At 40.8% G+C, this 27003-nt stretch overlaps 1 protein-coding gene across 4 annotated transcripts in view; it reads right to left on the bottom strand.

Moving 5' to 3' along the window:
- The window catches only part of KANK1 (KN motif and ankyrin repeat domains 1), a 195762-nt gene that overhangs the window by 55813 nt on the left and 112946 nt on the right, over nucleotides 1-27003 (bottom strand). For all 4 annotated transcript variants that reach the window (XM_057548528.1, XM_057548529.1, XM_057548530.1 and 1 more), the window contains one exon: nucleotides 2713-2832. In XM_057548528.1, the coding sequence (XP_057404511.1) occupies nucleotides 2713-2749 (37 nt within the window). In that variant the 5' untranslated portion in view covers nucleotides 2750-2832. The remainder of the gene's footprint in view (nucleotides 1-2712; nucleotides 2833-27003) is intronic.

The following is a 27003-nucleotide window of genomic DNA, read 5'->3' on the forward strand; positions in this document are numbered from 1 at the left end:
AGATTTTTATAACTATAATCTCCACTATGTGAAATGCATAAAATTTAAAGAAGGAAATAATGCCATTTGCAGCAACATGGAACGACCTAGAGATTGTCATACTGAGTGAAGTCAGACAGAGAAAGACAAATATCATATGACATTGCTTATATGTGGAATCTAAAAAAATGGTACAAATGAACTTATTTACGAAACAGAAATAGAGTCACAGACGTAAAAAAAACAAACTTATGGTTACCATGGGAAGCGGGGGAGGGATAAACTGGGAGATTGGGATTGACATATACACGCTACTATATATTGATATAAAATAGATAACTAATAAGGACCTATTGTAGAGCACAGGGAACTCTACTCGAACTCTGTAATGACCTATATGGGAAAAGAATCTAAAAAAAGAGTTGATATATGTATATGTATAACTGATTCACTCTGCTGTACAGCAGAAACTAACAACACTGTAAATCAACTATACTCCAATAAAAATTTTAAAAATAAATAAATTAAATTAAGAAAAAAATTTTAAAGGCCATATGGAAAATGAGCAAAACATTTATTTTGGGGTGGTGGTATTACCAGTAATTCTTGCTTTATTTTTTTGGAAAACACTAAACTTGTGTATTATAAAATTTTCTCTAATGAGTTTCAAATATATGTATGAGTATGTATATGTATACATAATGTATACATGTATATGTATCTATGTATATACATAGATACAGATATTTATACACATATATGCATATATAAAATTAAAGTAATTGTGTATGACTAAGCCTCTAATCAGATTTGCTTATAGGCTTACAGAGGTCATGGTGACTAGAAGAAACAAAAACCTTCCCTTGCCTTGTCCAGACACCTTTGTGCAATAACAATTCATACCCTGACACCCCAGAAGTCACAAATCAGAGAGCTTTTCTTCACTTTCAGACTCTGTCCCCAGACCTGTTAGGCAGGACACCAGGTGAGGAAGAAAGGTTATAACTGTATCATCAGACTTCAGGAACAAAGGAAAAGGGATACTCCAGGACAAGTCAAGTTGGAAAGGGAATTAGGGTCACTTGGGGTAACTATCTAAACCCTTGAATATATTGATTCTGCCAGAGATACCAGAGCGTTCCGAGGCACCAACAACTTCGAGCCCCCTTCCTCTGAGTGTGTGAAAAGAACTGAGGGCAGGAGGGGAAGGGAGATCACAGCATCACGGGGGATTGAAACCCGCCCACAACTCTCAAGAAATTTCACAACGTTTCAATCTCTTCCCTTAACAAATATTCGACTAGAGAAACAAGTACTAATCCTGACTTTCCTTTCTTCACTTAGGTAAGTTACTGAGCTTTTCTGTGTCATCATATAGGGATGACAGTGGCGGTGGTGATAACAGCATACTCTCCTAGGATTACTATGACTACTAAGTATGATAATGCAGGCAAAACATCTTGGGCACCATGGTAATACTAAGTGTTCATTAAATGTTAGGTATTGTCGTTCATATTTTATTAATGACAGCAGTCCTGAGCAGAATCTATAATAGTCCTGAGAAGTTGAGCAGTAGAAAGGATAGGAAAAAGTATGAACAGAGTAAGATCAGTTGTTCCATAATAAACAATTGAGTTTATTTGGGTTTGGTTTGGGGCAAGCTATAGCATCTTTCCAGAGGGGATACTTGCAGCTGGGACTGCTGAAACAGAAAGCCACACACGGGCTGGGTGGGCCCAATTCAGAGGTCTCCTCCTTCTGCTGTTGTTTTACAACTTACTCGGCACTTGTGTGTACGTTTCTGGTGCTCTCATTGGTTCTAACCCTGCAGGTGGATATACTTACTGATGTCTTACACATGGAGAAATAGTCCTGCCCCATAATTCATGGTTAATGAAGAAGATGGGTCTCCTGATTCCAATCCCACATTCTCTCCATTATCCAGTGCCCAGAGCCAGCAGAGCGAAGACCTTGGACTCAAGTGCTCCACAAGAATTCCCACATACACAATTACTGCTCTCACACGTTCTGCTATTTGGCAGATAGCTCAAAAGAGGAATGAACACGTAGAGTACCATTTTGGACAGGTTGTCATCTCCTGTCATATACTGTCTCTTAGGAGGCTTTTCTCAGCATTTGTTCTATAAACTTCTCCAAAATCTTACATAAGCAATACTGGAATAGATATGCAAACTCTATAGGTCTCTAATATAACCAAAGCAATAATCAGAATACAAGTCTTTATGATTCACAATATATTTGGTTTACTGCACATTCCCCTCTGGGAAAGTTACTTTAAACAAACAAAAGCTGCTTGGGAGTGGATACTAGGAATTGGTTTTAAGCATTCAAACTCATTTCCTATTTCATCGTTCAATCCCTCATAAAGAAGCGCAAGAGGAGTATACGTTATTCTTTTTTTTTTTATATACATTATTCTTGCATCAGCATTCAGTATTTTACATTGATCTTTCAACACTCCAATAGAATTGACTATTTACCTAGCTGATTTTTGTACATAAAGACTCTAAAGATAAAAGCAAATTCTCTAAGAGATTAAACAAAACAACAACAAAACTTCAATGGACAGAAATTGCTTGAAATCCTAGTTATCTAGGCAACTTATTATTTATCCATTATTAAAAAAGAAATAAATTAGTTTGAGCAAAGACACACACTAATACACACACACACACACACACACACACACACACATCCAGAACATGGAGTTACCTGAGGCACAGCCGTTAACCTTTGTGGTGTGAGCCATGCTGGCTTGAATCCAAAGACAGATACAGAAAGGAGTGAGGAGTCATGCAAATTTTATGCATCAAGTTCCCAAATGCACTCAACCTGAAACAATAAAGAGAGCCCCATCAATATGGGTCATTTAAAAATATGCACAACACTAAATCTTAGACTTCTGTTTACAAAGATGACTGCTAATGGAGAGAGCAAATTGGAAGGGGGGAGAGACAGCCTGTGGAACAAGGTGGTGACTGTCCCGGACCCGGCCACTGGGTGTTGAGAGTGACACACCCACAGATGCACCCGTGGACAAGTGCTGAAAGCAGGTCTCTAGACACAGTACTCTTATGGGAGATAAAATATGTTCTCCAGAAACGTGACTTTTTAAGGAAGGTGGCCTTCAAATACAAATATGTATCATTCTGTATCATTTCACAAACTATTTTTCATTTTTACACTTATCCTCCTTTCCAAATGTTGGTTCAATAGTTTCATTTTCTCAGTTGCACCAAAGCAGTTGTTGCACCAAATGCTCATTTTTTTTAAAAGGTTAACTTCATGTGAATTCTTTTGTGATAGCTCAAGTGTTTCACTGACCTAGTCTTTTTAAAACATAAATCTGGGGCTTCCCTGGTGGCGCAGTGGTTGAGAGTCTGCCTGCCAATGCAGGGGACGCGGGTTCGAGCCCTGGTCTGGGAGGATCCCACATGCCGCGGAGCGACTGGGCCCGTGAGCCACAATTACTGAGCCTGCGCGTCTGGAGCCTGTGCTCCGCAACAAGAGAGGCCGCGACAGTGAGAGGCCCGCGCACCGCGATGAAGAGTGGCCCCCGCTTGCCGCAACTAGAGAAAGCCCTTGCACAGAAACGAAGACCCAACACAGCCAAAAATAAATAAATTAATTAAAAAAAAAACAAAAAAACAAAAAACTGGCTCTTCCCTCTTAAAAAAACAAAACAAAACAAAACATAAATCTGATCCAGGCAGCTCCTGTCTTAAAAAAAAAAAAAAATCTTCAACATCCCCCATTGTCCTATTGGATAAACTTCAAATGACACAACACAACATGTGGTTTTGAAACATTAGGGTTTGTTAGGCAACATATTTCTTATTTTATATTGATTCTCTGCTTAAAAGTTAACTGAGATTACAAGACATATTACAATCACAAAATTCAAAACCAAAAACAAGGAAAAATCCCCACTGCTCCAATCTTTGCTTCTTCAAAATGCCTTTTGAGAAATGTTGGCAAGGGCTTCCCCGGTGGCGCAGTGGTTAAGAATCCGCCTGCCAATGCAGGGGACACGGGTTCAAGCCCTGGTCCATGAAGATCCCACGTGCCGTGGAGCAACTAAGCCCGTGCGCCACAACTACTGAGTCTGCGCTCTAGAGCCCGCAAGCTGCAACTACTGAAGCCCGTGCGCCTAGAGCCCGTGCTCCACAACGAGAGAAGCCACCGCAATGAGAAGCCGGCGCACTGCAAAGAAGAGCAGCCCCCACTCGCAGCAACTAGAGAAAGCCCGCAGCAGCAACGAAGACCCAACACAGCCATAAATTAACTAATTAATTAATTAAAAAAAAAATGTTGGCAAGGAAAGCAAACAATGGTACAGACAGAAATATTCCATTTCCACTGTGCCCAAATTCTCACTCTAAACCAACAAAATCCGAAGAAATTGAGCTTAACGAATTCCAAGCCGAGAAATAAAGTGTAAATTTAGAAACCCACATGAGCTTCCCAAAACAGGAGAATGCTAAAATAAATAACATATCCATTTATCCTGGATTCTAATGCAGCCATTGATGTCATTTAAGAGCTTTTAATAATAAAGTAAAATACTCAAGTATGTTGATAAAAAAAACTATTCTGTCGTAACCCATTTTGTTAAAAATACGTATGTACATATTTACACATCTATTTAAAATAATTAGAAGTAAATACACCAAAATGTTCATTGTTGTTGCCCTTCAGTGATGCAATTATGGATGATTTTAGCTCCTTCATTACTTTTGTAATAACAATTATTTAAAAAAGAAACATTAGATACTTCCTGTCAACTTGGTTTTATCTGCTTTAAAATGCACTGGAGAAAGAAAAAAGTATTTTAAAACACTATGCAAAAGAAAACTATCAGGCCACAGTCATGGAGATCATAAGAGATTAGAAATATAAACAAATAGGAAGGAAGAGGAACCAGCTGATTGCTTTGATCACACAGGGTGAGAATTTCTTGCTGCTTAGGTAGGGGAATTTTCTTCACTGTTTGAATGGGTTTGCACTATGGTTCAAGGCTGACTACTGTGAAAGCAGCTCAGTGCAAACTCTAAAGGACCGGTTTCTACAGGCTGCTTCTGACAGCTGTGCTCCTTGCATGGCTTTTCCAGCTACAGTGACTACTGCTCAGCTCACCCACAGAGACCTGATTCTCAGCCTCCCACTGGAGGCCTCCCAGCTCCCTGCTGGTCCCCAGTTTCTGTCTGGCAGCACACCAGGAGGGCAGGATGACTCTAATCTATGTGGCAATCACCTGACATTCTGTTGGAAACAGACACTGGTTCAGGTCCACGGCACTGAACTTGGAGAGTCAGAGCTAGCTGAAATCAAAAGGCAGACTTTAGGGATAGAGTGAGCATTATGTCTGACAAATGTAGCTTTGTTAGAAAAAAAGGTGGGGACTGGGTAAACTGAAGGATGAGTGGGTTGATGAGGGGGCAAAAGAAAGAAGCCCAGCTTCTGGAATTATTCAACTAATTATACTTCTAAAAGCCAACAACAACAAAACCTAAGCAAAAACTGTATACTGGTCTCAATCTAGCCCTATGTGTTTGTATTCTTGCTTCATAATGGCTTGTAAATACCACCATTTAAATTCTTGAGGGCAAACAGAAGGCCAGAAGAAACAAGCTGCTTGTGTTATGGGTGAATGAAGTATGTGTCAAGGTATTTGGATGGAGATGTGCCCAGAATCTTCCTAGTCAAGCTTCATAAACTTTGGTCCAAGGTTCTCTCCTGTTATTGAACCTCTTTCACCTGGCAGAAGATTTTTATCTCAGATTGAAATTGGTCTCTCCCACCCTCCCCCAAACTGAACAATAAAATCAAAATGAGGAGGAAGCCTAAAATTAGGAATCACAGGCATCTCACTGGTAAAATAACAAAACATGCCTGTCACTGGGTGTGGATCCTGGCAGTGTCTGTGCAGAAACAACAGTTTTATATTGTGTATTGATTTTTCCCAGTTATTGTTCGTGCCTGACAGGTGGCCTCAAATTGTGAGGACTCAGTCTTCTTAATGATATGCAGATTCTTATGTCAGTGAATTGTATAAACCAGAAAAGATTTGGCCGTGATCCATTCTGTTACAGATCAATAAACTGCTTCTTTTCACTGTCAGAGAAGACTGCAAACCAGTAAATCTTAAGTGGTACAGCAGTGGCTTGGTTTTGCTCACTAAGAAAAAGTGCCTCAAAAAGATTTAGGAAAATACATCAACAGAGAAAATAAAGAATTTGTCTTCTTGTCTGTTTACTTTAAGAGACTGATCTGCATTGAAGAACATTTTAGCAGCTCCCCAAGTATGGTGCAGAGAATAATGCAGACATTGAATGAATTAACCCCATAGATACATTAGCTTAATATGAAACAGATATGGAAAAGCGCTCACTAGATCTTTTCTAAGAACACATCAATGAAAACAAATAAATGAAACAGAAATTTGACGTGCACTCTAGGCCAGCACTGCCAACCGATCAAATGGCATTGCCTTGGGCTTCCCTGGTGGCGCAGTGGTTGAGAATCTGCCTGCCAATGCAGGGGACACGGGTTCGAGCCCTGGTCTGGGAAGATCCCACATGCTGCGGAGCAACTGGGCCCGTGAGCCACAACTACTGAGCCTGCGCGTCTGGAGCCTGTGCTCCGCAACAAGAGAGGCCGCGATAGTGAGAGGCCCGTGCACCGCGATGAAGAGTGGCCCCCACTCGCCGCAACTGGAGAAAGCCCTCGCACAGAAACGAAGACCCAACACAGTCAAAAATAAACATAATAAATAAATAATAAATAAGAGTCCATATCATTAAAAAAAAAAATGGCACTGCCTTGGTTAGAACCAAGATCATGATGATGATAGCCACAACGCTGATGACAATGCTGATGACAGCCAGTGCTTATCAAGCTCTTACCGCTATGTCGTCGAAATCTGAAACATCATCTCCTCCACGCTGCACCATTATTTTAAGTACCTTTCATTTTAAAAAAGATATTGCTAATTAAATGGTAATAAAGTGCTTCTTAAAATTACATTAATTGTAAGACATATCCTCATTTCACAAGTGTTAAAATGTGAAAAATGTGCATCTTGGAATTGGCAAAATGATGTTACCTTTAAAAGCACTTTTTTCTTTTTTAATAACATATTTTATTTATTTATTTATTTTTGGCTGTGTTGGGTCTTCGTTTCTGTGCAAGGGCTTTCTCTAGTTGTGGCGAGCGGGGGCCACTGTTCATCGCAGTGCGCGGGCCTCTCACTATCGCGGCCTCTCTTGTTGCGGAGCACAGGCTCCAGACGCGCAGGCTCAGTAGTTGTGGCTCATGGGCCTAGTTGCTCCGCGGCATGTGAGATCTTCCCAGACCAGGGCTCGAACCCGTGTCCCCTGCATTGGCAGGCAGATTCTCAACCACTGTGCCACCAGGGAAGCCCCTAAAAGCACTTTTAAAAGCACTTAACAGTTATTACCTTAATTAAACCTCACAACAACCCTATGAAGTACAAAAATCCTCTCTTCCCATTTTACAGATAGGAAACTGAAGCACTGGGAGGTTTAAAATGTGCCGAAGTCACACAGCTGGTAAGTGAAAGAGCTACAATTAAAGCTAAGCAATTCGGCCCTACAGCTCATGCTCCAGCCCCTGTGATTAGTGATTTAGAGTGAGGGCACTATTTCTTTAACAAATAACAACGTATATGCGTAGAGTGAGGTCCCTTTCAAGGAGTCACCTAAGGGATGTATATGCCTATTGCAAGGATGCTTTGTTCAAATCCCTTTTAGGTAGAAAGTTATGTTTCAAAGTTTTATGTAATATTGGTTTTAAAGCAATTGTATTTCCAACTTTACTCTTTGAGATTACATGTTTAAGAGCTTGAGGAGCTACTTATATGACACACAGGGTATATCTTAGCACTTATTGGTCATACTCTCTTCCAGACTCCACATGATATTAATCAGCTTGATTATCAATCTTGTTCCTTAGACTTTGCCATGAATGTCATTTGACTCTTTCAAAAAATTAAGTAAAGTTAAAAATTTTTCCGCCACTGAGGACAGGTGAGAGATTCTCAGTGGAACTGCAGAAGTTTAAAAAATGAGTTTAAAACAGGATCAGTGCAGCATAACTGGAATAAGAGCCTTGCTGCTCAAAATGACAATTATGAAAGGGGAAACAACCATTTTGATGTGTAAATTCTAGGATGTCTTTTATAGCATATAGTATTTTTTCTAAAATTAAAGAAGCAATATAAAGAATTTGACAAAATCTAGGCTTCCCTGGTGGCGCAGTGGTTAAGAATCCGCCTGCCAATGCAGGGGACACAGGTTCGAGCCCTGGTCCAGGAAGATCTCACATGCTGCGGAGCAACTAAGCCCATGCCCCACAGCTACTGAGCCTGCGCTCTAGAGCCCGCGAGCCACAACTACTGAGCACACGTGTCTAGAGTCCATGCTCTGAAACAAGAGAAGCCATCGCAATGAGAAGCCCACACACCGCAACAAAGAGTAGCCCCCACTCGCCGTAACTGGAGAAAACCTGAGTGCAGCAACGAAGACCCAACACAGCCAAAAATAAATAAATAAAATTAATTAATTAAAAAAAAAAGAATTTGACAAAATATGGAAAAGACAAGACATGCTAAAAAATAATCATTTACTATCTAACAATCTTAATGTTCCATTGTTACCACCAGAGGCTATTTCTTCTCAATATATTGACTATATGTATATTTTAATTACCTTAACATGTTTTAAAGACTACATCATTGTAGAATTTGTACCAGCCACTATTTTGTTTCCATTTTAGAGAAATAAGATAAACTAAAATATTATGCCATTCCCAGAAGCTCACACACTAGTGCTGGAAGCAGAGACACAATTAAAGGAGAAAGCACTGAAACAGCAGTGTATACACAGTTCAACTCCAATCCATAGTAAGGTGGTCTTACTTTGTCCAAAAAGGGTGGGAGTAGCTGAAAAATGTATTCAGAAGAAATCACTTGGCCTAAGTCTTAAAGGATGAATAAATGTTTTTCAGGGCAAGAAAGGTGGAAGGGCATTCTCAGCAGAAGGAACAGCACATGCAAAGGCAGGAGACGAGAAAGTGGAGGTCTCGAAGTGTGGTTCCCAGACCAGCAGCATCATCATGATCTTCTGGGAATTTCTTCGAAATGCAAATTCTCAGCCTGACCCAGACCTACTGAATCATAAACTTTGGGGGTGGACCCCAGTAGTTTGTATGTTAACAAGCCCTCCAGGTGATTCCAGTGTAGGCCAAAGGTTCTCAAAATCACTGACTTAAAAGATGGGTTAATTGGGGAAAAATTATGTCCTAAGGCTCCAAGAGCCAGGAATGCCCTCTGATTTTAAGAAAATGATACCCAGGGACTTCCCTGGTGGTGCAGTGGTTGGGAATCCACCTGCCAATGCAGGGGACACAGGCTCGAGCCCTGGTCCAGGAAGATCCCACATGCCGCGGAGCAACTAAGCCCGTGCGCCACAACAACTGAGCCTGCGCTCTAGAGCCTGGGAGCCACAACTACTGAGCCCAAGTGCCACAACTACTGAAGTCCACGAGCCTAGAGCCCGTGCTCTGCAACAAGAGAAGCCACTGCAATAAGAAGCCCGCGCACGGCAATGAAGAGTAGCCCCCGCCTGCCTCAACTAGAGAAACCCTGCGCGCAGCAACAAAGACCCAGTGCAACCAAAAATAAATAAATAAAAAATAAAATTTAAAAAAAGGAAAAGAAAATGATACCCAGTGATTTAGAAAACATCCCCCAGAATGCCTGACCTTTCTCCATTCACTTACTAAAAAAATACTGATTGGGCATTCAGCATATAAGAGGCACACTGCTGGGCACTAAAAGGGTAAACAAAATAGACTCCGTTCCTGCTTTTGGGGGCTTTTAGGCAGGAATTACACACATACTTACACACATACCAGCAAATTTTTAACAAATTATGAGAAATGTATAATACAGGTGTAGAGTGAGACTAATAGAGGCTGAACTTCTTAGGATTAAAGTTGAAAGTATGGAGATGGATGAAAATGGATGGTCCTTAGAGGCTTCTTTAGGGAAATGACATTGTAGGTGAAACCTGAGGGATGGGTAGGAGTTAGCTGGGGGGTGTATGAAAGATAAGAATGGTCCAGAGAACAGAATGGAGCCCAGAAACAGATTGACACAATGCTCTCACCTGCTTTTCCGCAATGGCATATAAAACTCAATAAACTCAATAAAGGAAGGAAGTCTTTTAAAAAAATGGTGCTACAGCAATTTGCTATGTATAGGCAAAATAACAAAGCTTCATCTTACTCTTTCACCATATACAAAAATTAATTCAAAATGAATCATAGTTTTGAGTGTAAAACCAAAACAACTATAAAACTTTCAGAAGAAAATGTAGAAGACCCTTGCAAAACCCTTGCAGACCTAGGGTTTGGAGAAGAGTTCTAGATGTGACACCAAAAGTTGATAAAGTGTACTTGGTCAAAATTAAAAGTTTTTTTTTCTGTAAAAGAATGGCCCAAAGGCTCTGGGGCCGGGAAAGTTCTATCAGCTGAGCAACTGAGTTTATTCAGAGAGCGAGAGAGCAGACTTGGCTGAGAGGAGAGGTGAGCAGAGGCTAGATTATGAGATTTGCTGGACCTTGCTGGCCATGGTAAGGAAAATGAGTTTTATTCTAACTGCAAAGTCAAGTCATTGAAGGTTTTAAAGTCAATGAGTAACATAATATAAATGATCTTATTTTCAAGTAGTTTGCTTATTAGGCTTTCTTTAGGGAGAGGTAGGTCAGGGCTTCTTTAGTTATATTATCATGGTGAAAGGACACTGGACCTTGCAGGAATGGTTTATTCAGACCAGTCCTTTGATTTGACTTTTCAAGAACATTTTATTTTCTACTCTTTAGAGCAGAAAGGCTCAGCCATGCCAAACAGAAACTTCCCAGATGTTCTTGTGTTTTCCCCAGAAGATACAAGTTCTTATTTAGGAGAAACAAAAGAGGTCAAGTGCCTAGATCACAAGGTACTTTATAATTTGCTGCCTGACAAAAGTTCCCAGAATGTTAAACTGTGTTATCAATACAGCATATGCACTTCAACTGAAAATGGTTACGGGAAAAGCTGGAACCAGAAACCGAATCCAGAGATTTAAAAAGACAGAACTAGCATCTCCTATGCCCCAGCCACAGTCAAGTTCAAGTTGCCCTTAACATGCGCTACAAGCTATTCCAGTAAGTCTTGAATGCTGCCTTCCTTCAGATGAAATAAATCTGATTTATGCTTTTATCCTTTTAATAAAGACTCCGAACATTCCCTGCTATTTTGTTGTCTCGGGCTTTCCAGCTGGGACAAGCATACTGCTTTCATGACTGTGCAAAAATCCAGCTGATGTTCATCTACCCATGCGAGGGGGCAAACACTAGGGCGCAGGGTGGGGGAGTTGGCATCTGCTATGTAGATTTCATCTAAAAATGGGAAATGACTGAGAACACTTGTTTCCGGCTGGTGTCCCGTTCCACTGAGGGATGCTCTGGATAATAGCAGTGTGGCGGCAGCCTGACCAGTGACAGGCCACGCCCAGGGGACAGATCTTTGTCCTCTTGTCAGCGGACCCCCTGGGGTCATTGCCACCAATTTCAAATGGGCAGAGGCCATAGATGCATCCTCTGAGGGCCAATTCAAAAGCCATCAATCACCCAACACTTCTGCCGTGTTCAGCTGGGAAATGCAACAGGCCAAGGGAAACCTACTCCACAGGTAGGACTTAAATTCCTTCTTCCTCACCTGAGGTCTGCCTCTTCCTTGCCCCGCTTCTCTGTTCCCCCTTCTAAAAGGCTCTGACAGCTACGTCTCAACTCCACCACGCTAGGAAAAGTGCCAGAGCATGGAACCTGCCAGAGAAAAGGCTTCACCCCTCACCCAGGGCAGAAAGGTTGGGCTCAAGCCAGAAACATAGTCTGAAGCCGTGTCCCAAGGAGACTCACAGAGCATGCAATCTGGCAGTGCTATAGAGCCAAATGCCATTCGCTCCTGAGATGAGGGCCTTGGGGCATTACTGAACATTTAGCCTCCTGGGTGATAACACCTAACGGGCAGGGTCCGAGGCAACGAGGACGCTACAGAGCAAGATCCCCAAACTCAGAAAGACCGTGAACAGTGAGATCCAGACACAGGGGGATAAAAGGCCTGTTAGTACATGTCTATCACACTGAAGCAACGTTAATTCACAAACGTTTATTTGAAACTACAGGTGGGGGTAGAGAGAAGCAAAAACAAAAATGTCTAGCCATCAAGGGAAGAGGGATGTTCATTAATGGCAAAATAGCTATTATTTCTAATTTCAAATGTCTGACAGCTGTGCTTTTATTTGTTCTACACTGTTCTTTTAAAAAATTAAGTTTGGGTTGATAGGCATTTACATGTGTTGGCTAACACCTTCTAAGCCCCTCGCTACTCCAAGCGTGGTACCCAGTAAACAGCAGCAGCATCTGTGTGACTTGTTAAAAAAAGTGGACTCTTGGGCCCCACTATAGACTACTGAATCAGAACCTGCCTCCTAACAAGAAGCCCAGGTGATTCGTACACACACTGAAGTGGGAGAGGCACTGGCTTAGCCCTGGTTTCCCCATCAGGGCTTATGCTTCGTAACAGGTTATCTTCTATCCTGAGGGACCCATAGCAGTGGTTCACAACCTTGGCCAATCACTGGAATTACTGTCCAGGTCCAACCACAGACCAATTAAATTACTCTCTGGGGTTGGGGCCCAGGCAGAAGTATTTTTTTAAGACTCCCTTAGGAGATGCCAATGTGCTATGCTTGAGTCATTGGCCTATTCCAGTGGTTCTCAAAGTGTGATCCTGGTCCAGTTGCACTACCAGGGAACTCGACAGAAATGCACATTTCTTTCTTCCCTCCCTCCTTCCCCTCTTCCCTCCTTCCAGCCTTCTCTCTCTCTTTCACACACACACACACACACACACACACACACCCAGACTGGGACTATCTTTATAAAAAGAGAACTCAGGGCTTCCCTGGTGGCACAGCGGTTGAGAGTCTGCCTGTTAACGCAGGGGACGCGGGTTCGAGCCCTGGTCTGGGAGGATCCCACATACCGCAGAGCGACTGGGCCCGTGAGCCACAGCTGCTGAGCCTGCGCGTCTGGAGCCTGTGCTCCGCAGCAAGAGAGGCCGCGATAGTGAGGGGCCCGCGCACCGCGATGAAGAGTGGCCCTCACTCGCCGCAACTAGAGAAAGCCCTCGCACAGAGACGAAGACCCAACAGAGCCCAAAAAAAAAAAAAAAAAAAAAAAAGAGAACTCAGTAAAACCTCAGGAAGTTCTCAGAAGGCAGGTATTCTGGTGTCTCCTTTACAGAATTTATTTAGCACCTGAAATAAAAACATGTATGTTTTGTAAAGACGGCATAAAATTCATTTTAAAATGAGGATGAAGCCAGGTAGATACATGTCTAGGGGCTAAGTGGGTCATAGGGTCAAAGCATGCAATGGATGAGAAAACTGTGGCTCAGAGTAGTAGGTAAATTCTTCTGTCCCATGGTGATTTGCAGGGTTTACCTGATAGCAATAGTATCTCCCGAAATCTGATAATGCAGCATCCCAAGACTTTCCCCGAAGATTCTGATTCAATGAGTCTGGCATGGAGTTGAAATTTACATTTTTCACACACATCCCCACGTGATTCTTGTTATCAGAAAAGTTTGGAAAACACATTGCTTTATAGGACTTCTACTCCCTAAGTCACTGTTTCTCAAAGTGTGGCCCTGGACCAGTCGTGCCAGCATCACCTGGAGACTAGAAATGCATATCCTTGGGCCCCACTCTGGACCACCGAATCAGAAACTCTTCAGGTGGGCCCAGTGGTCAGCGTGTTCACAAGTCCTCCAGCTGATTTGAAAATTATGGCACTAGGTTATTTTCAAAACTCTTATATATTGTAAGTGGAAACTACCTGCTCTTATTCAAACACCTAGTTTTTGGTGAGAAGTACAAAGAAATTCTGGCCTCATCTTGGGCCTTGCCTGTGTCTTTCTTATGGAGGGGACCGTCCTCTTCCAAAGAACAGCATGAAAGAACATACTGAAGACAGTCTTTGGTTGTAATCATAAATCATTCATGTGGATAGGAACAGAGTGGAGTGCACTGCCGAAACGAAAGCCGTTGTGCTACTGTGGTAGGATTTTTAAAAAACATCATAACATTTTACTTTAATTGGAAAGACCATCCAACAGCAACAGGAAACAAAGAAAACAAGTGGCTAATGTGGTGAGATGTCTGGATCTTCCTAGTTCCCGTCCTTTCTTTCTCTCTTCCCATACTATTGTTCTATCAAGAAACAAGTTTACCACAAAGGTTTGAAAACCAGTTCACAGTTTCATTATGTCCAAATGCAGAACTACTTGAAAACTTAGGGAACAGAAGACAAAGAATATTTACAACACAGTGACAAGTCTCAGAGGGTTCTTGAAACCCCCAAACCAAATGCAAAGTTTTGTGGTTTCTAGCAAACCCACATAGTTCAAGGGAGAGGTTTTGCTGCTTTATGAATCATCCCAAAGAGGCCGGGACCCAAGGAAAGTCAGGAACCTCTGAATTTCCACATATTTCACAGGACACAGATTTGGACGAAAGGTCTAACAATTTCATGTTCTAAGTTACAAGAGAAAATCCATTCCCTTACCTGGAAACCTCTATCTCTCTGGCCTTTAAAGCTGCTTGTGAGAACTGGGGGCTCATCCACAACAGCACAACTCAGGGTGAAGCAAAATAGCAGCCCAAGACCAGGAACCTGGGAACCACATTTTCATTTCAACTTGACGTGGAACTACCTCCAGGGCTCTGGGAAAGTTACTTAAACGGGGCTTCCCATTCTTAGCAGCTGGACTAGCTCAGCCCTAATGACACTTCCAGGCCTGACAAACATTCAGTAATTCTGTTGTCTAAATCCTGGGCCTAATGGGTACACACGGCTCCCTGGAGCTGATACTGCCAAATAAAGTCAGGCCGTAGGGAACCTTGTGTATAGGTCACCAGGACAGGGACCGTGCCTCACAGGCCCCCACTGTCTCTGAAGCTCCTCCTGGCAGAGCAATGACCAGTCAGAGAATTCCCACCAGTCAACATAAAAGGGATGCTGAAACAGCAGGGCTCTTGTTTCTTCTCCAACTCAGCTCCCAGGGTGGCTGCTTTTTTTCTGAACCTTCCAAATTATCTTTCCCCCCTTCAATGTACTAATACGAAATTTTCAACGAAACTGACATATACACACCGCTATATTTAAAATGGATAACCAACAAGGACCTACTGCATAACACAGGGAACTCTGCTCAAGACTCTGTAACAACCTAAATGGGAAAAGAATTTGAAAAAGAATAGATACATGTATACGTATAACTGAATCACTTTGCTGTACACCTGAAACTAACACAACATTGTTAATCAACTATACTCCAATATAAAATAAAAAGTTAAAAAAAATAATAAACTTTTAAGAGAGAAAGCGAAAAATCAGCTATAATTCCACTACTGTCAACATTTTGCTATGTAGCTTCCCAATTCTTCCCTGGGCTTATATACACATGTGTATAAGTATATATTTTTCTCCAAATATGTTATTTTATTTATTTCAACATTATAGCCATCTTTTAAAGATAATACCTATATCTCTTCTTTTGATACCTGCATAGTGTCCCCTTTCATATTTGTGCTATATTTTATTTGACCTTTATTTTTGAGTTATTTATATTCTTTCCAACTTTTTCATATTACAGACTCTTTGAGAAACATATTTTTACATACAGCTTTGTGTACTTATCCAATAATTTGCTGTGGATCAATTCCAAGAAATGGATTTGTGAGAAGAAAAGACTGAGCCTATACATTCTGACGGGTAATGTCAGGTTGCCCTGCAGAAAGGTGCCAATTTAAACTCTCACCAAAACCACGTGGGAGGGCCAATGAAACTGGACTCCATGCCTATGTACGTTTATTGTTTTTAATACAGCACACACACCCTCAAAACAATGTACTGAAAACCTCTCTGTAAACAATATGTTTTCACTAAGTTTGTATTTAATACAGCAATTTTAGTTGCTCACCATGGGATTCTATGTTCATTCTTCATCCTCGGCTCAGAGTAATTTATATTTTGTAAAACTCAACTCCTGTATGTAACATTGTCTCTGGGGGTAAATTTATAGAAAAAATTAATTCTCTCACCCAGAAGTCTGATGAGAAATCCCTGATGGACTGAGAGTGCTTCCTGACCTACTACATGATAACGGGGCTTGATGTGTAACCAACTAGTCAGAACAGAGATGTGAATAAATCCCAGACTTCTGTCCTAAGACTGAAGAGGTCATGGTGTTGAGAGAACACACTTAGTTGAGTACTCACAGCTGGACCCAAAGTACCTTCTGAAACAAGTACTCCTTCATCCTCTCAGAACAGGTATCTAATGTACACACACCCCCAAAACAAGCAGATGCTTAGAGAGAATGCTGGTAAACCACAGAAGAAAGTTCTAGCCTTTGCTAGAACTGAGACCAGATTCCTTAAATTAATATTGTGGAGCAGAAATTAATACAGCCAATTACACATAACATAAAAAAAATTTTTGAAGCTATGAAACAAAGTAGATTGTTTTTTAAAAGAAAGAAGCAGGAATATAGGGGAAAATACAAAATTTATATATACTAACTTATTCTGGAGGTGCCCTTACAGAAATAAAACCGTACTGTTAAAGACATATGTATATATTATTGACAGTGTCATATGATCATAAAGCTCTTAGTGGCTATGCATTACAATCAAAAGGGCTCTGAAAACCACCTAAATCCCAATCCTTTTGTAGATGAAGGACATTTTGTGAAATAACAGAGGTTAAATAGCCAGAATACAGTCACACGACCTAGTTAGCAGCGGTCTGTGTCTTTATATAGAGGTATGAGGAGAGGAAGGCACATCACAGTTTTTTTCCTACTATGGAAGCAGGAGGGAATGGAACTTTCCTTTTCTGAATTTCCTATTTATTTTCTTAATCTTTTGCTCCCCACTCCTTTCCTCATAACCCTGAATAGATCTAAAAGGAGCCAGTTAATTAAAAAAAAAAAAAAAAAAGGGGGAGCCCATGACTGGAATTCCAAGCCCATGGAATGTATATTTCTTTATTCTTCTCATTAGCAGGAATGTTGGGCCTCTGTTTCCCACTGGGCTTTCAGCTTTGCAAGTGCAATGATTATGTCACCCTAGTTTTCTAAGGGAAACAGAGGCCCACCCTAGTTTTCTTAAGGGATACCTTAAGATTTTTAAAGACAGGGAACTGTCTGGACAGTTCCTCTCGCTCTCACCTCCCACTAAAACACACAACTCCTGACAGAGGAGGGACTCTCACGGCTGTGTCACTATAACTTGCCTGTGGTGCAAGAGTGACATCCACAGTCAGAACCCATCAGAGCACTCATTTCCCAGCAACTCACCAGACAAGCAGTGGCCCGTGGTCCAGCAGCACCAGTATCTGCTGGAGCTGGTCACAAATGCAGAATCTTGGGCCCTCAGCCCAGACCTACTGTCTCAGAATCTGCATTTCAACAAGAGCCCCACATTGAAGTGTGAGAAGCACTGTTTCAAGGAAGATCTTTATACCACTTTTGCCTCTCTGGAAAGTAAAATGGGGATAGCAGTAAAAGGACCCATTCCATTGATTTTTCTTTATTTTCTGAATTTCCACCTTCACTTTGCAAGACTTAAGTCACACACATTTCTTCATGGCTCATGAGTGCAGAGACCAACCCCAAACTCTAATACAGCTGTCAACAGAGAACAGGAGAGTTCTGCATTTGCTTTTAAACAAGCAAATTTGCAGGGAACTTTCTCAAACTGCCATGTTTTGAAAATACTGAGATTGCATATACTAAAACAGTGAAGTAACCCCTTGACCTTTTTTTTTTAAAATTGAAGTATAGTTGACTTACAATGTTGTGTTAGTTTCAGGTGTACTTTTTCAGATTCTTTTCCATTATAGGTTATTACAAAATAGTGAATATAGTTCCCTGTGCTATACAAGTAGGTCCTTGTTGTTGATCTCCCCTTGACCTTTATAAAAAATTTCATATTAACGCTGGCAGGAGGGGACAAGAAGATTTATTCCATTGTACTAGGGATTGCAAGCAGACACACAATGTGGCACCTTCCTCCTTGCAGAATTCTCTCTCTTTTTTGGCCCTTTCACTCCAGTCTTCTCACTCTAAAAAGGGAGGAGGCTGTGGCAGAGAGGCTGCAACGTAGACCCATCCCTACAAAGTGCATCTTACTCATCCACTTTAGTCACACCATGAGAGCCATACAGGTGGGGAAGGGGTGATAGACATGTTTTACAACCCCCTTGGTCGGCTGCCGTGGGTGAATGACGGTCAAAAACAGGATCAATACCATCATAACACATATGCTCACACTGAATGAAAACCTTGAGGGGCCTTTAGAAGGAATGTCAGCCTTCAAGCTCCAACAAACCATGCTTGAGTGAGAATCTTTCAAGTGGCAAAGCTGCTGTTCTGAGCCGGGGTGAACAAACACATGCTCTAGTCTTTTTTAACAGCTCATTAGAACCCTGCTGTGATGTGAACTGATAATCAGACACGATACATGGACTTAAATCTCTGAGTTGAGTTTCATGATATTACTGGACCAAATCCATACTCCATCAGTCAGTTCAGTGCCTAAGGTCTGTTACCACAGATCTTTACAATTCCACTAGTTTGCTGTCTCCTCATTTCCTTTTATGCCTTGAGCCTGGGTGGTCATATAACTTATGGTTCAGACTGGGACATTTTTGAGAACACTAAAATGCTAAACAGATGAGATGTTGGGAAAACAGACATAAACTAGGACTGTCCCAGGCAAACTAGGATGTATAATATCCCTACCTTTAAAGAACTAATAGAAAAAAGGGGAGGGAAGGGAATAACAATAAATAGAAACACTGGGAGATTGCTATAAAGACACTCTAGAAACCAACTATAAAAAAAGTCAGCTTAACATATATCCCAATGCCACGAGGTTCATTCAATACATTCTTATTAACAAGATACAGTAAAAATGCATTGTGAACGCTAACAAAGGCTAACAGTGACATGTGATATCAAACGAAGTTGTGCTATTCCCAATGTCATCACCACTTCGTATAAACACCAGTAAAATAATTTCTAGAATGCAAGGCTCCTCACAGTACCATCTCAAACATTCTCCTGGGAACTGCATTTGACACTGACACATGTTGTTTCTCTCACTTTACCCACAGTCTCATAACTGGGTTATCTAAATGGTTTCAGGATTAAAATTCTCCCAGCTTCTATTTTAAACCAAACATGGTAACAGACACGTCCACAGCTTAACAATTTTACAATGTTTTCACATGCATTATCTTAGCTAAGCTTCCAAACAGCTTCGGGAGATACCTTCCCCTGTGACAGATAAGGAGACTAACATTCAGAGAAGTGAGCTGCGTGCACGACTCTGCAACATCACTTACTGTGCCGCTCTTCCCCACTGGGCTTTCAGCTTTGCAAGTGCAATGATTATGTCACCCTAGTTTTCTAAGTGTCTAGCACTCAGCTCCTAGGACAGCCAGTGTTCAAAATTATTTTTAATTAATTAAAACTCTTTTTTGAATGAGTGAATGAATTCCATAAGAAAGGAATTGGTACATTTCTATTCCTGTGTCTATGGTCTCACTTTACGACCCAGAGAAGGCAAATCTTGTATATATACAGGATTTTTTAAAAAAATATATTGAGAGCATCCTACTAAATAAAGGTGAAAGAAACAAGGAATTTACTACTAAGTAGCTAATACAGCTTAAAGGAGAAGGAACATGCAGAAATGGTGATCTCTAATAGGTAGTAGATGAGCTGAGTAAGGTGTGTATGAAAGCAGAAGGTTGAAAGGTACTAGAGCAACGAGATCCTTTAGTTTTCCACCTGATTTCCTTGGACTTCAATATCAGCTCTGTGAATAACACTTTCCCCAGACTCCCCACTGAAAGTCTTGGATTGGGGCTGGTGTTTCATGTCTCTGCTATATATAAGTATGGGCCAAAAGAGGTGAGGTCGTCCAGTGCCTTCTTACTATTTGTTCTTCTGAGTCAACGAGGAAAAAATAGCTTGGAACACTTCACGAGACCCTGGCAAGAACTTCTGCTCCTAACACTTCCCTTTCAGGGCTTCTCCTCACTTGACACATGGGTGCACACCACTATATTGAGTTTTCTCCTCAAAACCACTCCCTTAAGGCAAACTGGAATGATTAAAAAAAAAAAAAAAAAAAAAGAGTGGGGAGTAAGTACACATTTAACGGGGAAAGAGTATAGACATTAAAACACTATACTGTTTTTTCTGTAGTTTTCACTAGTTTGAGACCTGGTCAGTGCTAAAGATAAACAATTATCATAGAGTGAATAAATTTCATGGGAAGGCAGAGAAAAAAAACAGGGGTATAAAATGATAGTCTTCTTAAATTTAAGCTTCTGTAATTGCTTATTTCTCATATTTCATCAATATAATAAAAGTATAATACAGCATACTTATTATAATGCCAAGAAATATCATAAAATATCATTATTTGATAGTGACATATCTACCCAGAACTTAGTTGCCTAGCCACTCTGTTTGGAAAACAAATGAGAAAAGAAAACAACCAAATAAATAAACTACAAGAAAAATAGTATCTATGAACTTAGCTTACACAGAAATCCCAAACCCATGACCAATTTATTCTTCTTTCACATATGGTTCTATTAAATTTGGTTGTTTGGGGTAACCCCCCTCCCCAGTAGTCCTGGTCAGATTATAAAGTCATGGGGATTGCTTGAGAAGTCATAGTAACTCAAAGGCAAACTCCTATAGCACGGGAAGAGATTTTAAAATAATGTTAAAAAAAATGAAATGTTGGAGCAAACAGCCCTATAAGCTGCATGTTTCCTGAGGGGCATTGCTGTTATTACAAGGATAGGCCTAACTTTCCACAAGAAGCTTAAATTGTGTTCAATATTGTTTAAGAAAGTCTGTAAGAAATGCTCTAAGTTCTATGGCTATGTTTTTCCATTTAAAAAAATTAAGGTATAATTCACACACAGTAAAATTCACTCTAAATTTTTGTATACAGCTTTGCAAGTTTGGACAAACATGCAGTTATTTAATCCCTGCCACAATCAAGATATAGGATACTCCTATCACCCCAACAAACTCCTCTATACCCCTTTGCATTTAACCCTTCCTTCCACCCCCATTCTCTGGCAACAATTGATCTGTTTTTCAGTTCCTATGGTTTGGCTTTCCCAGAATGTCATATAAATGGAATTGTGCACTACTAAAAAAAAAAGTCTGTAAGGATATAATCAATTTCAGAAAGTTTTCAAACCAAAATGGTTCAAGTGAGAGAGGGACAGAGAAGACATAATTAGAGGGACAAATCCTGTGCCATTGGGAAAGCTCAGCTATCCAGAATAGCATAGTCTCTGATGGAGAAATACAACCTACATTTTTACTACCATTTATTTTTAAATATTTAAAAAATATTTTTAAATGATGCCTGGTGATATTTATATTTTCCAAAGGCGTGTATTATTGTCTAATTAGGTATCCTAAACAAACTTAGAAAAACATAAAAGTAAAACAAAGGGTCAAAGGACAGTATTAGATGCTGCTCTGCCCTGAACTATTAGCTCCAGGGATCTGCCATTGTGCTTTGGTTCTCTTGTTATTCCTGCACGTAGTCTAATCTACACTGAGCATGTGGTAAACATTCAGTAAATGCTTGTTGAGGGGGACTTCCCTGGTGGTCCAGTGGTTAAGCCTCTGCGCTTCCACTGCAGGGGGCACAGGTTCGATAACCGGTCAGGTAACTAAGATTCTGCATGCCACACTGCATGGCCAAAAAAATTAAAAATAAAAGAAAACCTTCTAAAAATAACTCCTGTTGAAAAAAATATTTAATTTTTTTCAGCAAGCATTAAGTCAGAGCATTGAGGCCAAAAATGAATTTGTGATCAAATCACGAAATAATTTAATACTTCACCTTGTTTTTGTTACATAAACCAATGTGTATATTATTAGTTTTTAAACATTAGAGATTTCATTTTTTAAAAATGTGACCTCTCTTATTTCACTGATTATTAACTTAAGGCCTAATTCTTAAACTCCTAAAAATTTCAGAGTTGTCCTTTTTACCCAGTTAATGGTAATACTTCTTCTCAAAGCAGCAGTACAAACACAAAAATCATAGGTACTTATCATCTTGACTGAAATCATAGTGAGTGCACATTGATTTAAAAATCTGTGCTGCATTAAGTATCTTCACACTGTTGCGCCACTGTTGCTACCATCCATCTCCAGAACTGTTTTCATCCCCCAGACTGAAACTCCGCCCCCAATTAAACAACAACTCCCCATTCCCCCTTCCAGCCCTGACAGTCACCATTCTACTTTCCATCTCTATGAATTTGACTACTATAGGTATCTCAAATAAATGGAATTATATTATTAAAAAAAAAAAAAAAATCTGTGCTACAAGGAGATCAGCTCGGTGCTTTGTGTCCCCCTAGAGGGATGGGATAGGGAGTGTGGGAGGGAGACGCAAGAGGGAGGGGATATGGGGACATATGTATACATATAGCTGATTCACTTTGTTATACAGCAGAAACTAACACACCATTGTAAAGCAATTATACTCCAATAAAGATGTTAAAAAAAAAAATCTGTGCTATGTTTAACTACTTTCCCAGAAGATAATATATACTTCAGTCTCCAGATCTAACAGGCTAGGATCCACTCCACTTCTGTTACAGAGGTTAAAAAGACTGGCCTTGGGCTTCCCTGGTGGCGCAGTGGTTGAGAATCTGCCTGCCAATGCAGGGGACACGGGTTCGAGCCCTGGTCTGGGAAGATCCCACATGCTGCGGAGCAACTAGGCCCGTGAACCACAATTACTGAGCCTGCGCGTCTGGAGCCTGTGCTCTGCAACAAGAGAGGCCGCGATAGTGAGAGGCCCACGCACCGCAATGAAGAGTGGCCCCCACTTGCCTCAACTAGAGAAAGCCCTCGCACAGAAACGAAGACCCAGCACAGCCATAAAATAAATAAATAAATAAAATAAATAATTAAAAAAAAAAAAGACTGGCCTTACCACAGACATCAAATGGAGAAGAACCAATGCAATCATGGTAAAGAACGACGCATGCTTTATGTAATGACACATCACAGACTGCACTAAAATATACATTTTCCCACATACAAAACAAATCAAAACTAAGCCTAGTTAATTTATGCTAAATCCTTTGCTTTTAAACCAAATTCTCATGCGAGAAGCTCCCTAGAATTTCAACCAAAACTTTGAGTGGACAATAAACAAACAAAAAAATGTATTACAGAAAGGATCTTATGCTGCAAAAAGAAAAAAGCATTTAAAGAGTTAACCAATATTGAGAGTTGTTTTGAAAATAGCAAAGAGAAGATCTTAAAACAACTACAGTAAAAGTTAGTTATCAAGTAGATATTTAAAGGCAGTGGCTTTGAAAAGTCTGTGAAAGTTATGGACTTTTTCATCAGAAAATGCAGATATGTACACACACAGAGACACACAAATCTAAATGAGATTTCCAAAGAAGATGGAAATGGAGGCCTGTCACCATACCCTCAACAGATCCATGGTTTAAAACTTTTGTTTTAAAGTATAAGATGGGGGCTTCCCTTGTGGCGCAGTGGTTGAGAATCTGCCTGGCAATGCAGGGGACACGGGTTCGAGCCCTGGTCTGGGAAGATCCCACATGCCGCGGAGCAACTAGGCCCGTGAGCCACAACTACTGAGCCTGCACGTCTGGAGCCTGTGCTCCCCAACAAGAGAGGCCGCGATAGTGAGAGGCCCGTGCACCGCGATGAAGAGTGGCCCCCACTTGCCACAACTAGAGAAAGCCCTCACACGGAAACGAAGACCCAACACAGCCATAAATAAATGAATTAAAAAAATAAAAAATAAAAAAATAAAGTATAAGATGTTTCCAAATTGTGATCTAACCAGATACTTTAAAATGACTTTCGCTTTGCTATTTTTATATGTTTCCAAATAGGCTTTCCTTTTTTTTTTGTTTTGTTTATGAAAAGGCTCATACATATTAAATATGGAGCTATAAACTAGGTGAAAAAATGATAAATTTACTCAGTTGTAAACATGCATTAAAAAAATCTTCCAGAACACTAGGGATACTTATTCTCACCATCACTCCAACACTGGCTTACAAGAGGAAAAGGCTGCCAAGGAAAGGCACAGAAATAAAACTCTCAAAATACCAAATTTCTTCCATCCACAGTAGAAGCTCATCAGAGCGAAGAGAAAAAAAAAAAAAAAAAGGTGACAAGCATCTATATACTGTGAAGGACACAGAAAGAAATTAATTTGCCTTTAGAAATTCAATTACATTTCAAATAAGAATTACCTGCCACATAACTTCTTGTCTAGCTTGAATTTTTCTCCCCCTCAAAGACAGCGAATTCTATTGGCTGGTCACTCATGAAGCCACAAACCATCTCTCAGTTCTGGTGGCAGAGCGTGCCCAAGAGCCAGGAATTAGGGGTAGGAAATTTACAAAAGTAAGCTTAAGCACTGCTGAGATCAGTAAAATCAAACACTTGTTCAAAACCAGACCTGCCACTAAATTCCACGCTCCAATTTTCAGTTTGCTGAAACGTAAGTCAATTCAGAGACGTTACTGTGAAAATAATGTCTGTTTTTTCAGGTTTGAGAGGAGAAGGAAATGGGCCTTTGAATGTTACCCTCAGAGTAAGGCTGTTCTCTCCCACTACTTTCAGAAAGTAGTGGGAGAGAACAGTGGCTTGAGGATGCCTCCTTCAAAGTTCCTTAGGTGCACAGCCATTTTCCTTAAAATTCTTTGGAATCCCAATGCTTAGAACACCCTGTACATTGCTCCATTTATGTGTTCATGATAGTGGTGGTAATGATCTTATTAGCTGTTTCACAAAACAATACTGGTTTGGAAAGGACAGAAAGAGTACTAACAAAACGAGTAGATTACCAAGATGGATGTTCTTCTTTACTTCCAATGACCAAAGTAAACGTGTGATAAGGCAGATTTTAACGCAGGAAACAATTAGGTAAAGGACTTTCATTTGTTTATCTGATAAAGACAGAGTACACATATACAAGCCCAGACTACCTCTAACCATATTGCACACATCTAATTATATTAATTATCACTTTCATGGGGAACCTCATTTCTTACAGCTGAATTTCTCAGCCATTACACGGCTTTTTCCCACACAGGACTACGTTTTTCAGGCTTGGAATATCATTGATGGTAAATGAAAAATTGGTTAGGGCTATCAACATGGCTTTTGGCTACATCTATTTAAAAACTGACATCAAAATCAAACACTCTCTTTTAAAATTTCACTGCAACATAGGCAGACATTTAAAAACGCTGATGTCAGCATTGTCCCATTCAAACAGACTTCACCTGCCTGAGCAGTTAGGACAAAGCTGAGCAGGCAAGAGTCTAATATTTTACAAAGCATAGGATTGGGGATGAGAGCTTTTGGGTCCCTAACTCAGGTGTGGAGCTACTCTAAAATGAAGCTGTGTACAATGAGATCTGGAGACATTACCCAGAGCCTGAAACAGGCAGGCAGACAGACAGACAGAGAGACAGACAGACACACACACACACACACAAACATACACAAAGGCAGAAGGGTGTGGCACTGCTTGGTAAAATCATACAAGATCAGCATACGGAAAGAAGATGGGTTCTTGAGGAACTGATTACTGCCAATGATAACAATGAGAGAAAATTTAAATGGAGGTACATATTTAAGTAAAATAAGAATGGAATATAATCCTAGATAAAGCAAAATGACAGCTTGGAAAGACCTTTGAAGCCTGGTGAAACAACCTGTTTAGCATCAGATCTCTGGGGGAAAAGTGCATCTTTTAGAGTGTTCTTATGGGGCGCCTTTAGGAACGTAGCACTTAGACTGAGACATGGTTTTGTGTTTTTTTTTAATTAATTAATTAATTTATTTTTTGCCGTGTTGGGTCTTCGTTTCTGTGCGAGGGCTTTCTCCAGTTGTGGCAAGCGGGGGCCACTCTTCATCGCGGTGCGCGGGCCTCTCACTGTCGCGGCCTCTCCTGCTGCGGAGCACAGGCTCCAGACGCGCAGGCTCAGTAGTTGTGGCTCACGGGCCCAGTTGCTCTGCGGCATGTGGGATCCTCCCAGACCAGGGCTCGAACCCGTGTCCCCTGCATTAGCAGGCAGACTCTCAACCACTGCGCCACCAGGGGAGCCCGAGATATGGTTTTTTATGTACTATGCATTTTATGAAGCTTCTAAGTCATCAACCTTGTTTAGATGCATGCATTAAAGTACACACAAAAATAAATGTAATCAAATCCATCTGTGCCACCTTAGGTTAAAAAGAGTAAACTGCTCCTAAACTGTGGACCTTGTTATGTCCCTTTGCTCTCTGACCTTGGCAGTGACACAAACTGAATGGCAGAGAGAAGACTCATTCTGTGGAGGAGTCAGAAGGAAATTTCAACACTCACATAGATTCAAGGATCAGAGGGATATTTAGAAGAGAAGTGTAGGGAACGAAGTGCTTCAATGGCAGAAGTCAAACTCAACAAGTTTAAGACAACAAAGCCAGTCTTGCTCCAAAGAATGGACGACTTTTTGTTTGCCCAGAACCTGGGAGCAGAAAACTAACTCATTCTTTGCCGAATATTCTGCCTCTAGTTGACGAGACACATTGGGACACTTTATAGAGCTGGTGTCAACAATGTAATTTGAGCACCGATGGTGAGGAAATAGTTATCTGAGACTCCATTGATATGCTTATTCTGAACAAAATCAGGATATCCCTGACACAGCAGAGGGGGCCAAGCTACAGTTACCTTCTGGAAATGCAATACAGTGGTCCAGAGAG

The sequence above is a fragment of the Balaenoptera acutorostrata genome, chromosome 6, assembly GCF_949987535.1.
Source record: "Balaenoptera acutorostrata chromosome 6, mBalAcu1.1, whole genome shotgun sequence".
Classification (NCBI taxonomy): Eukaryota; Metazoa; Chordata; class Mammalia; order Artiodactyla; family Balaenopteridae; genus Balaenoptera; species Balaenoptera acutorostrata.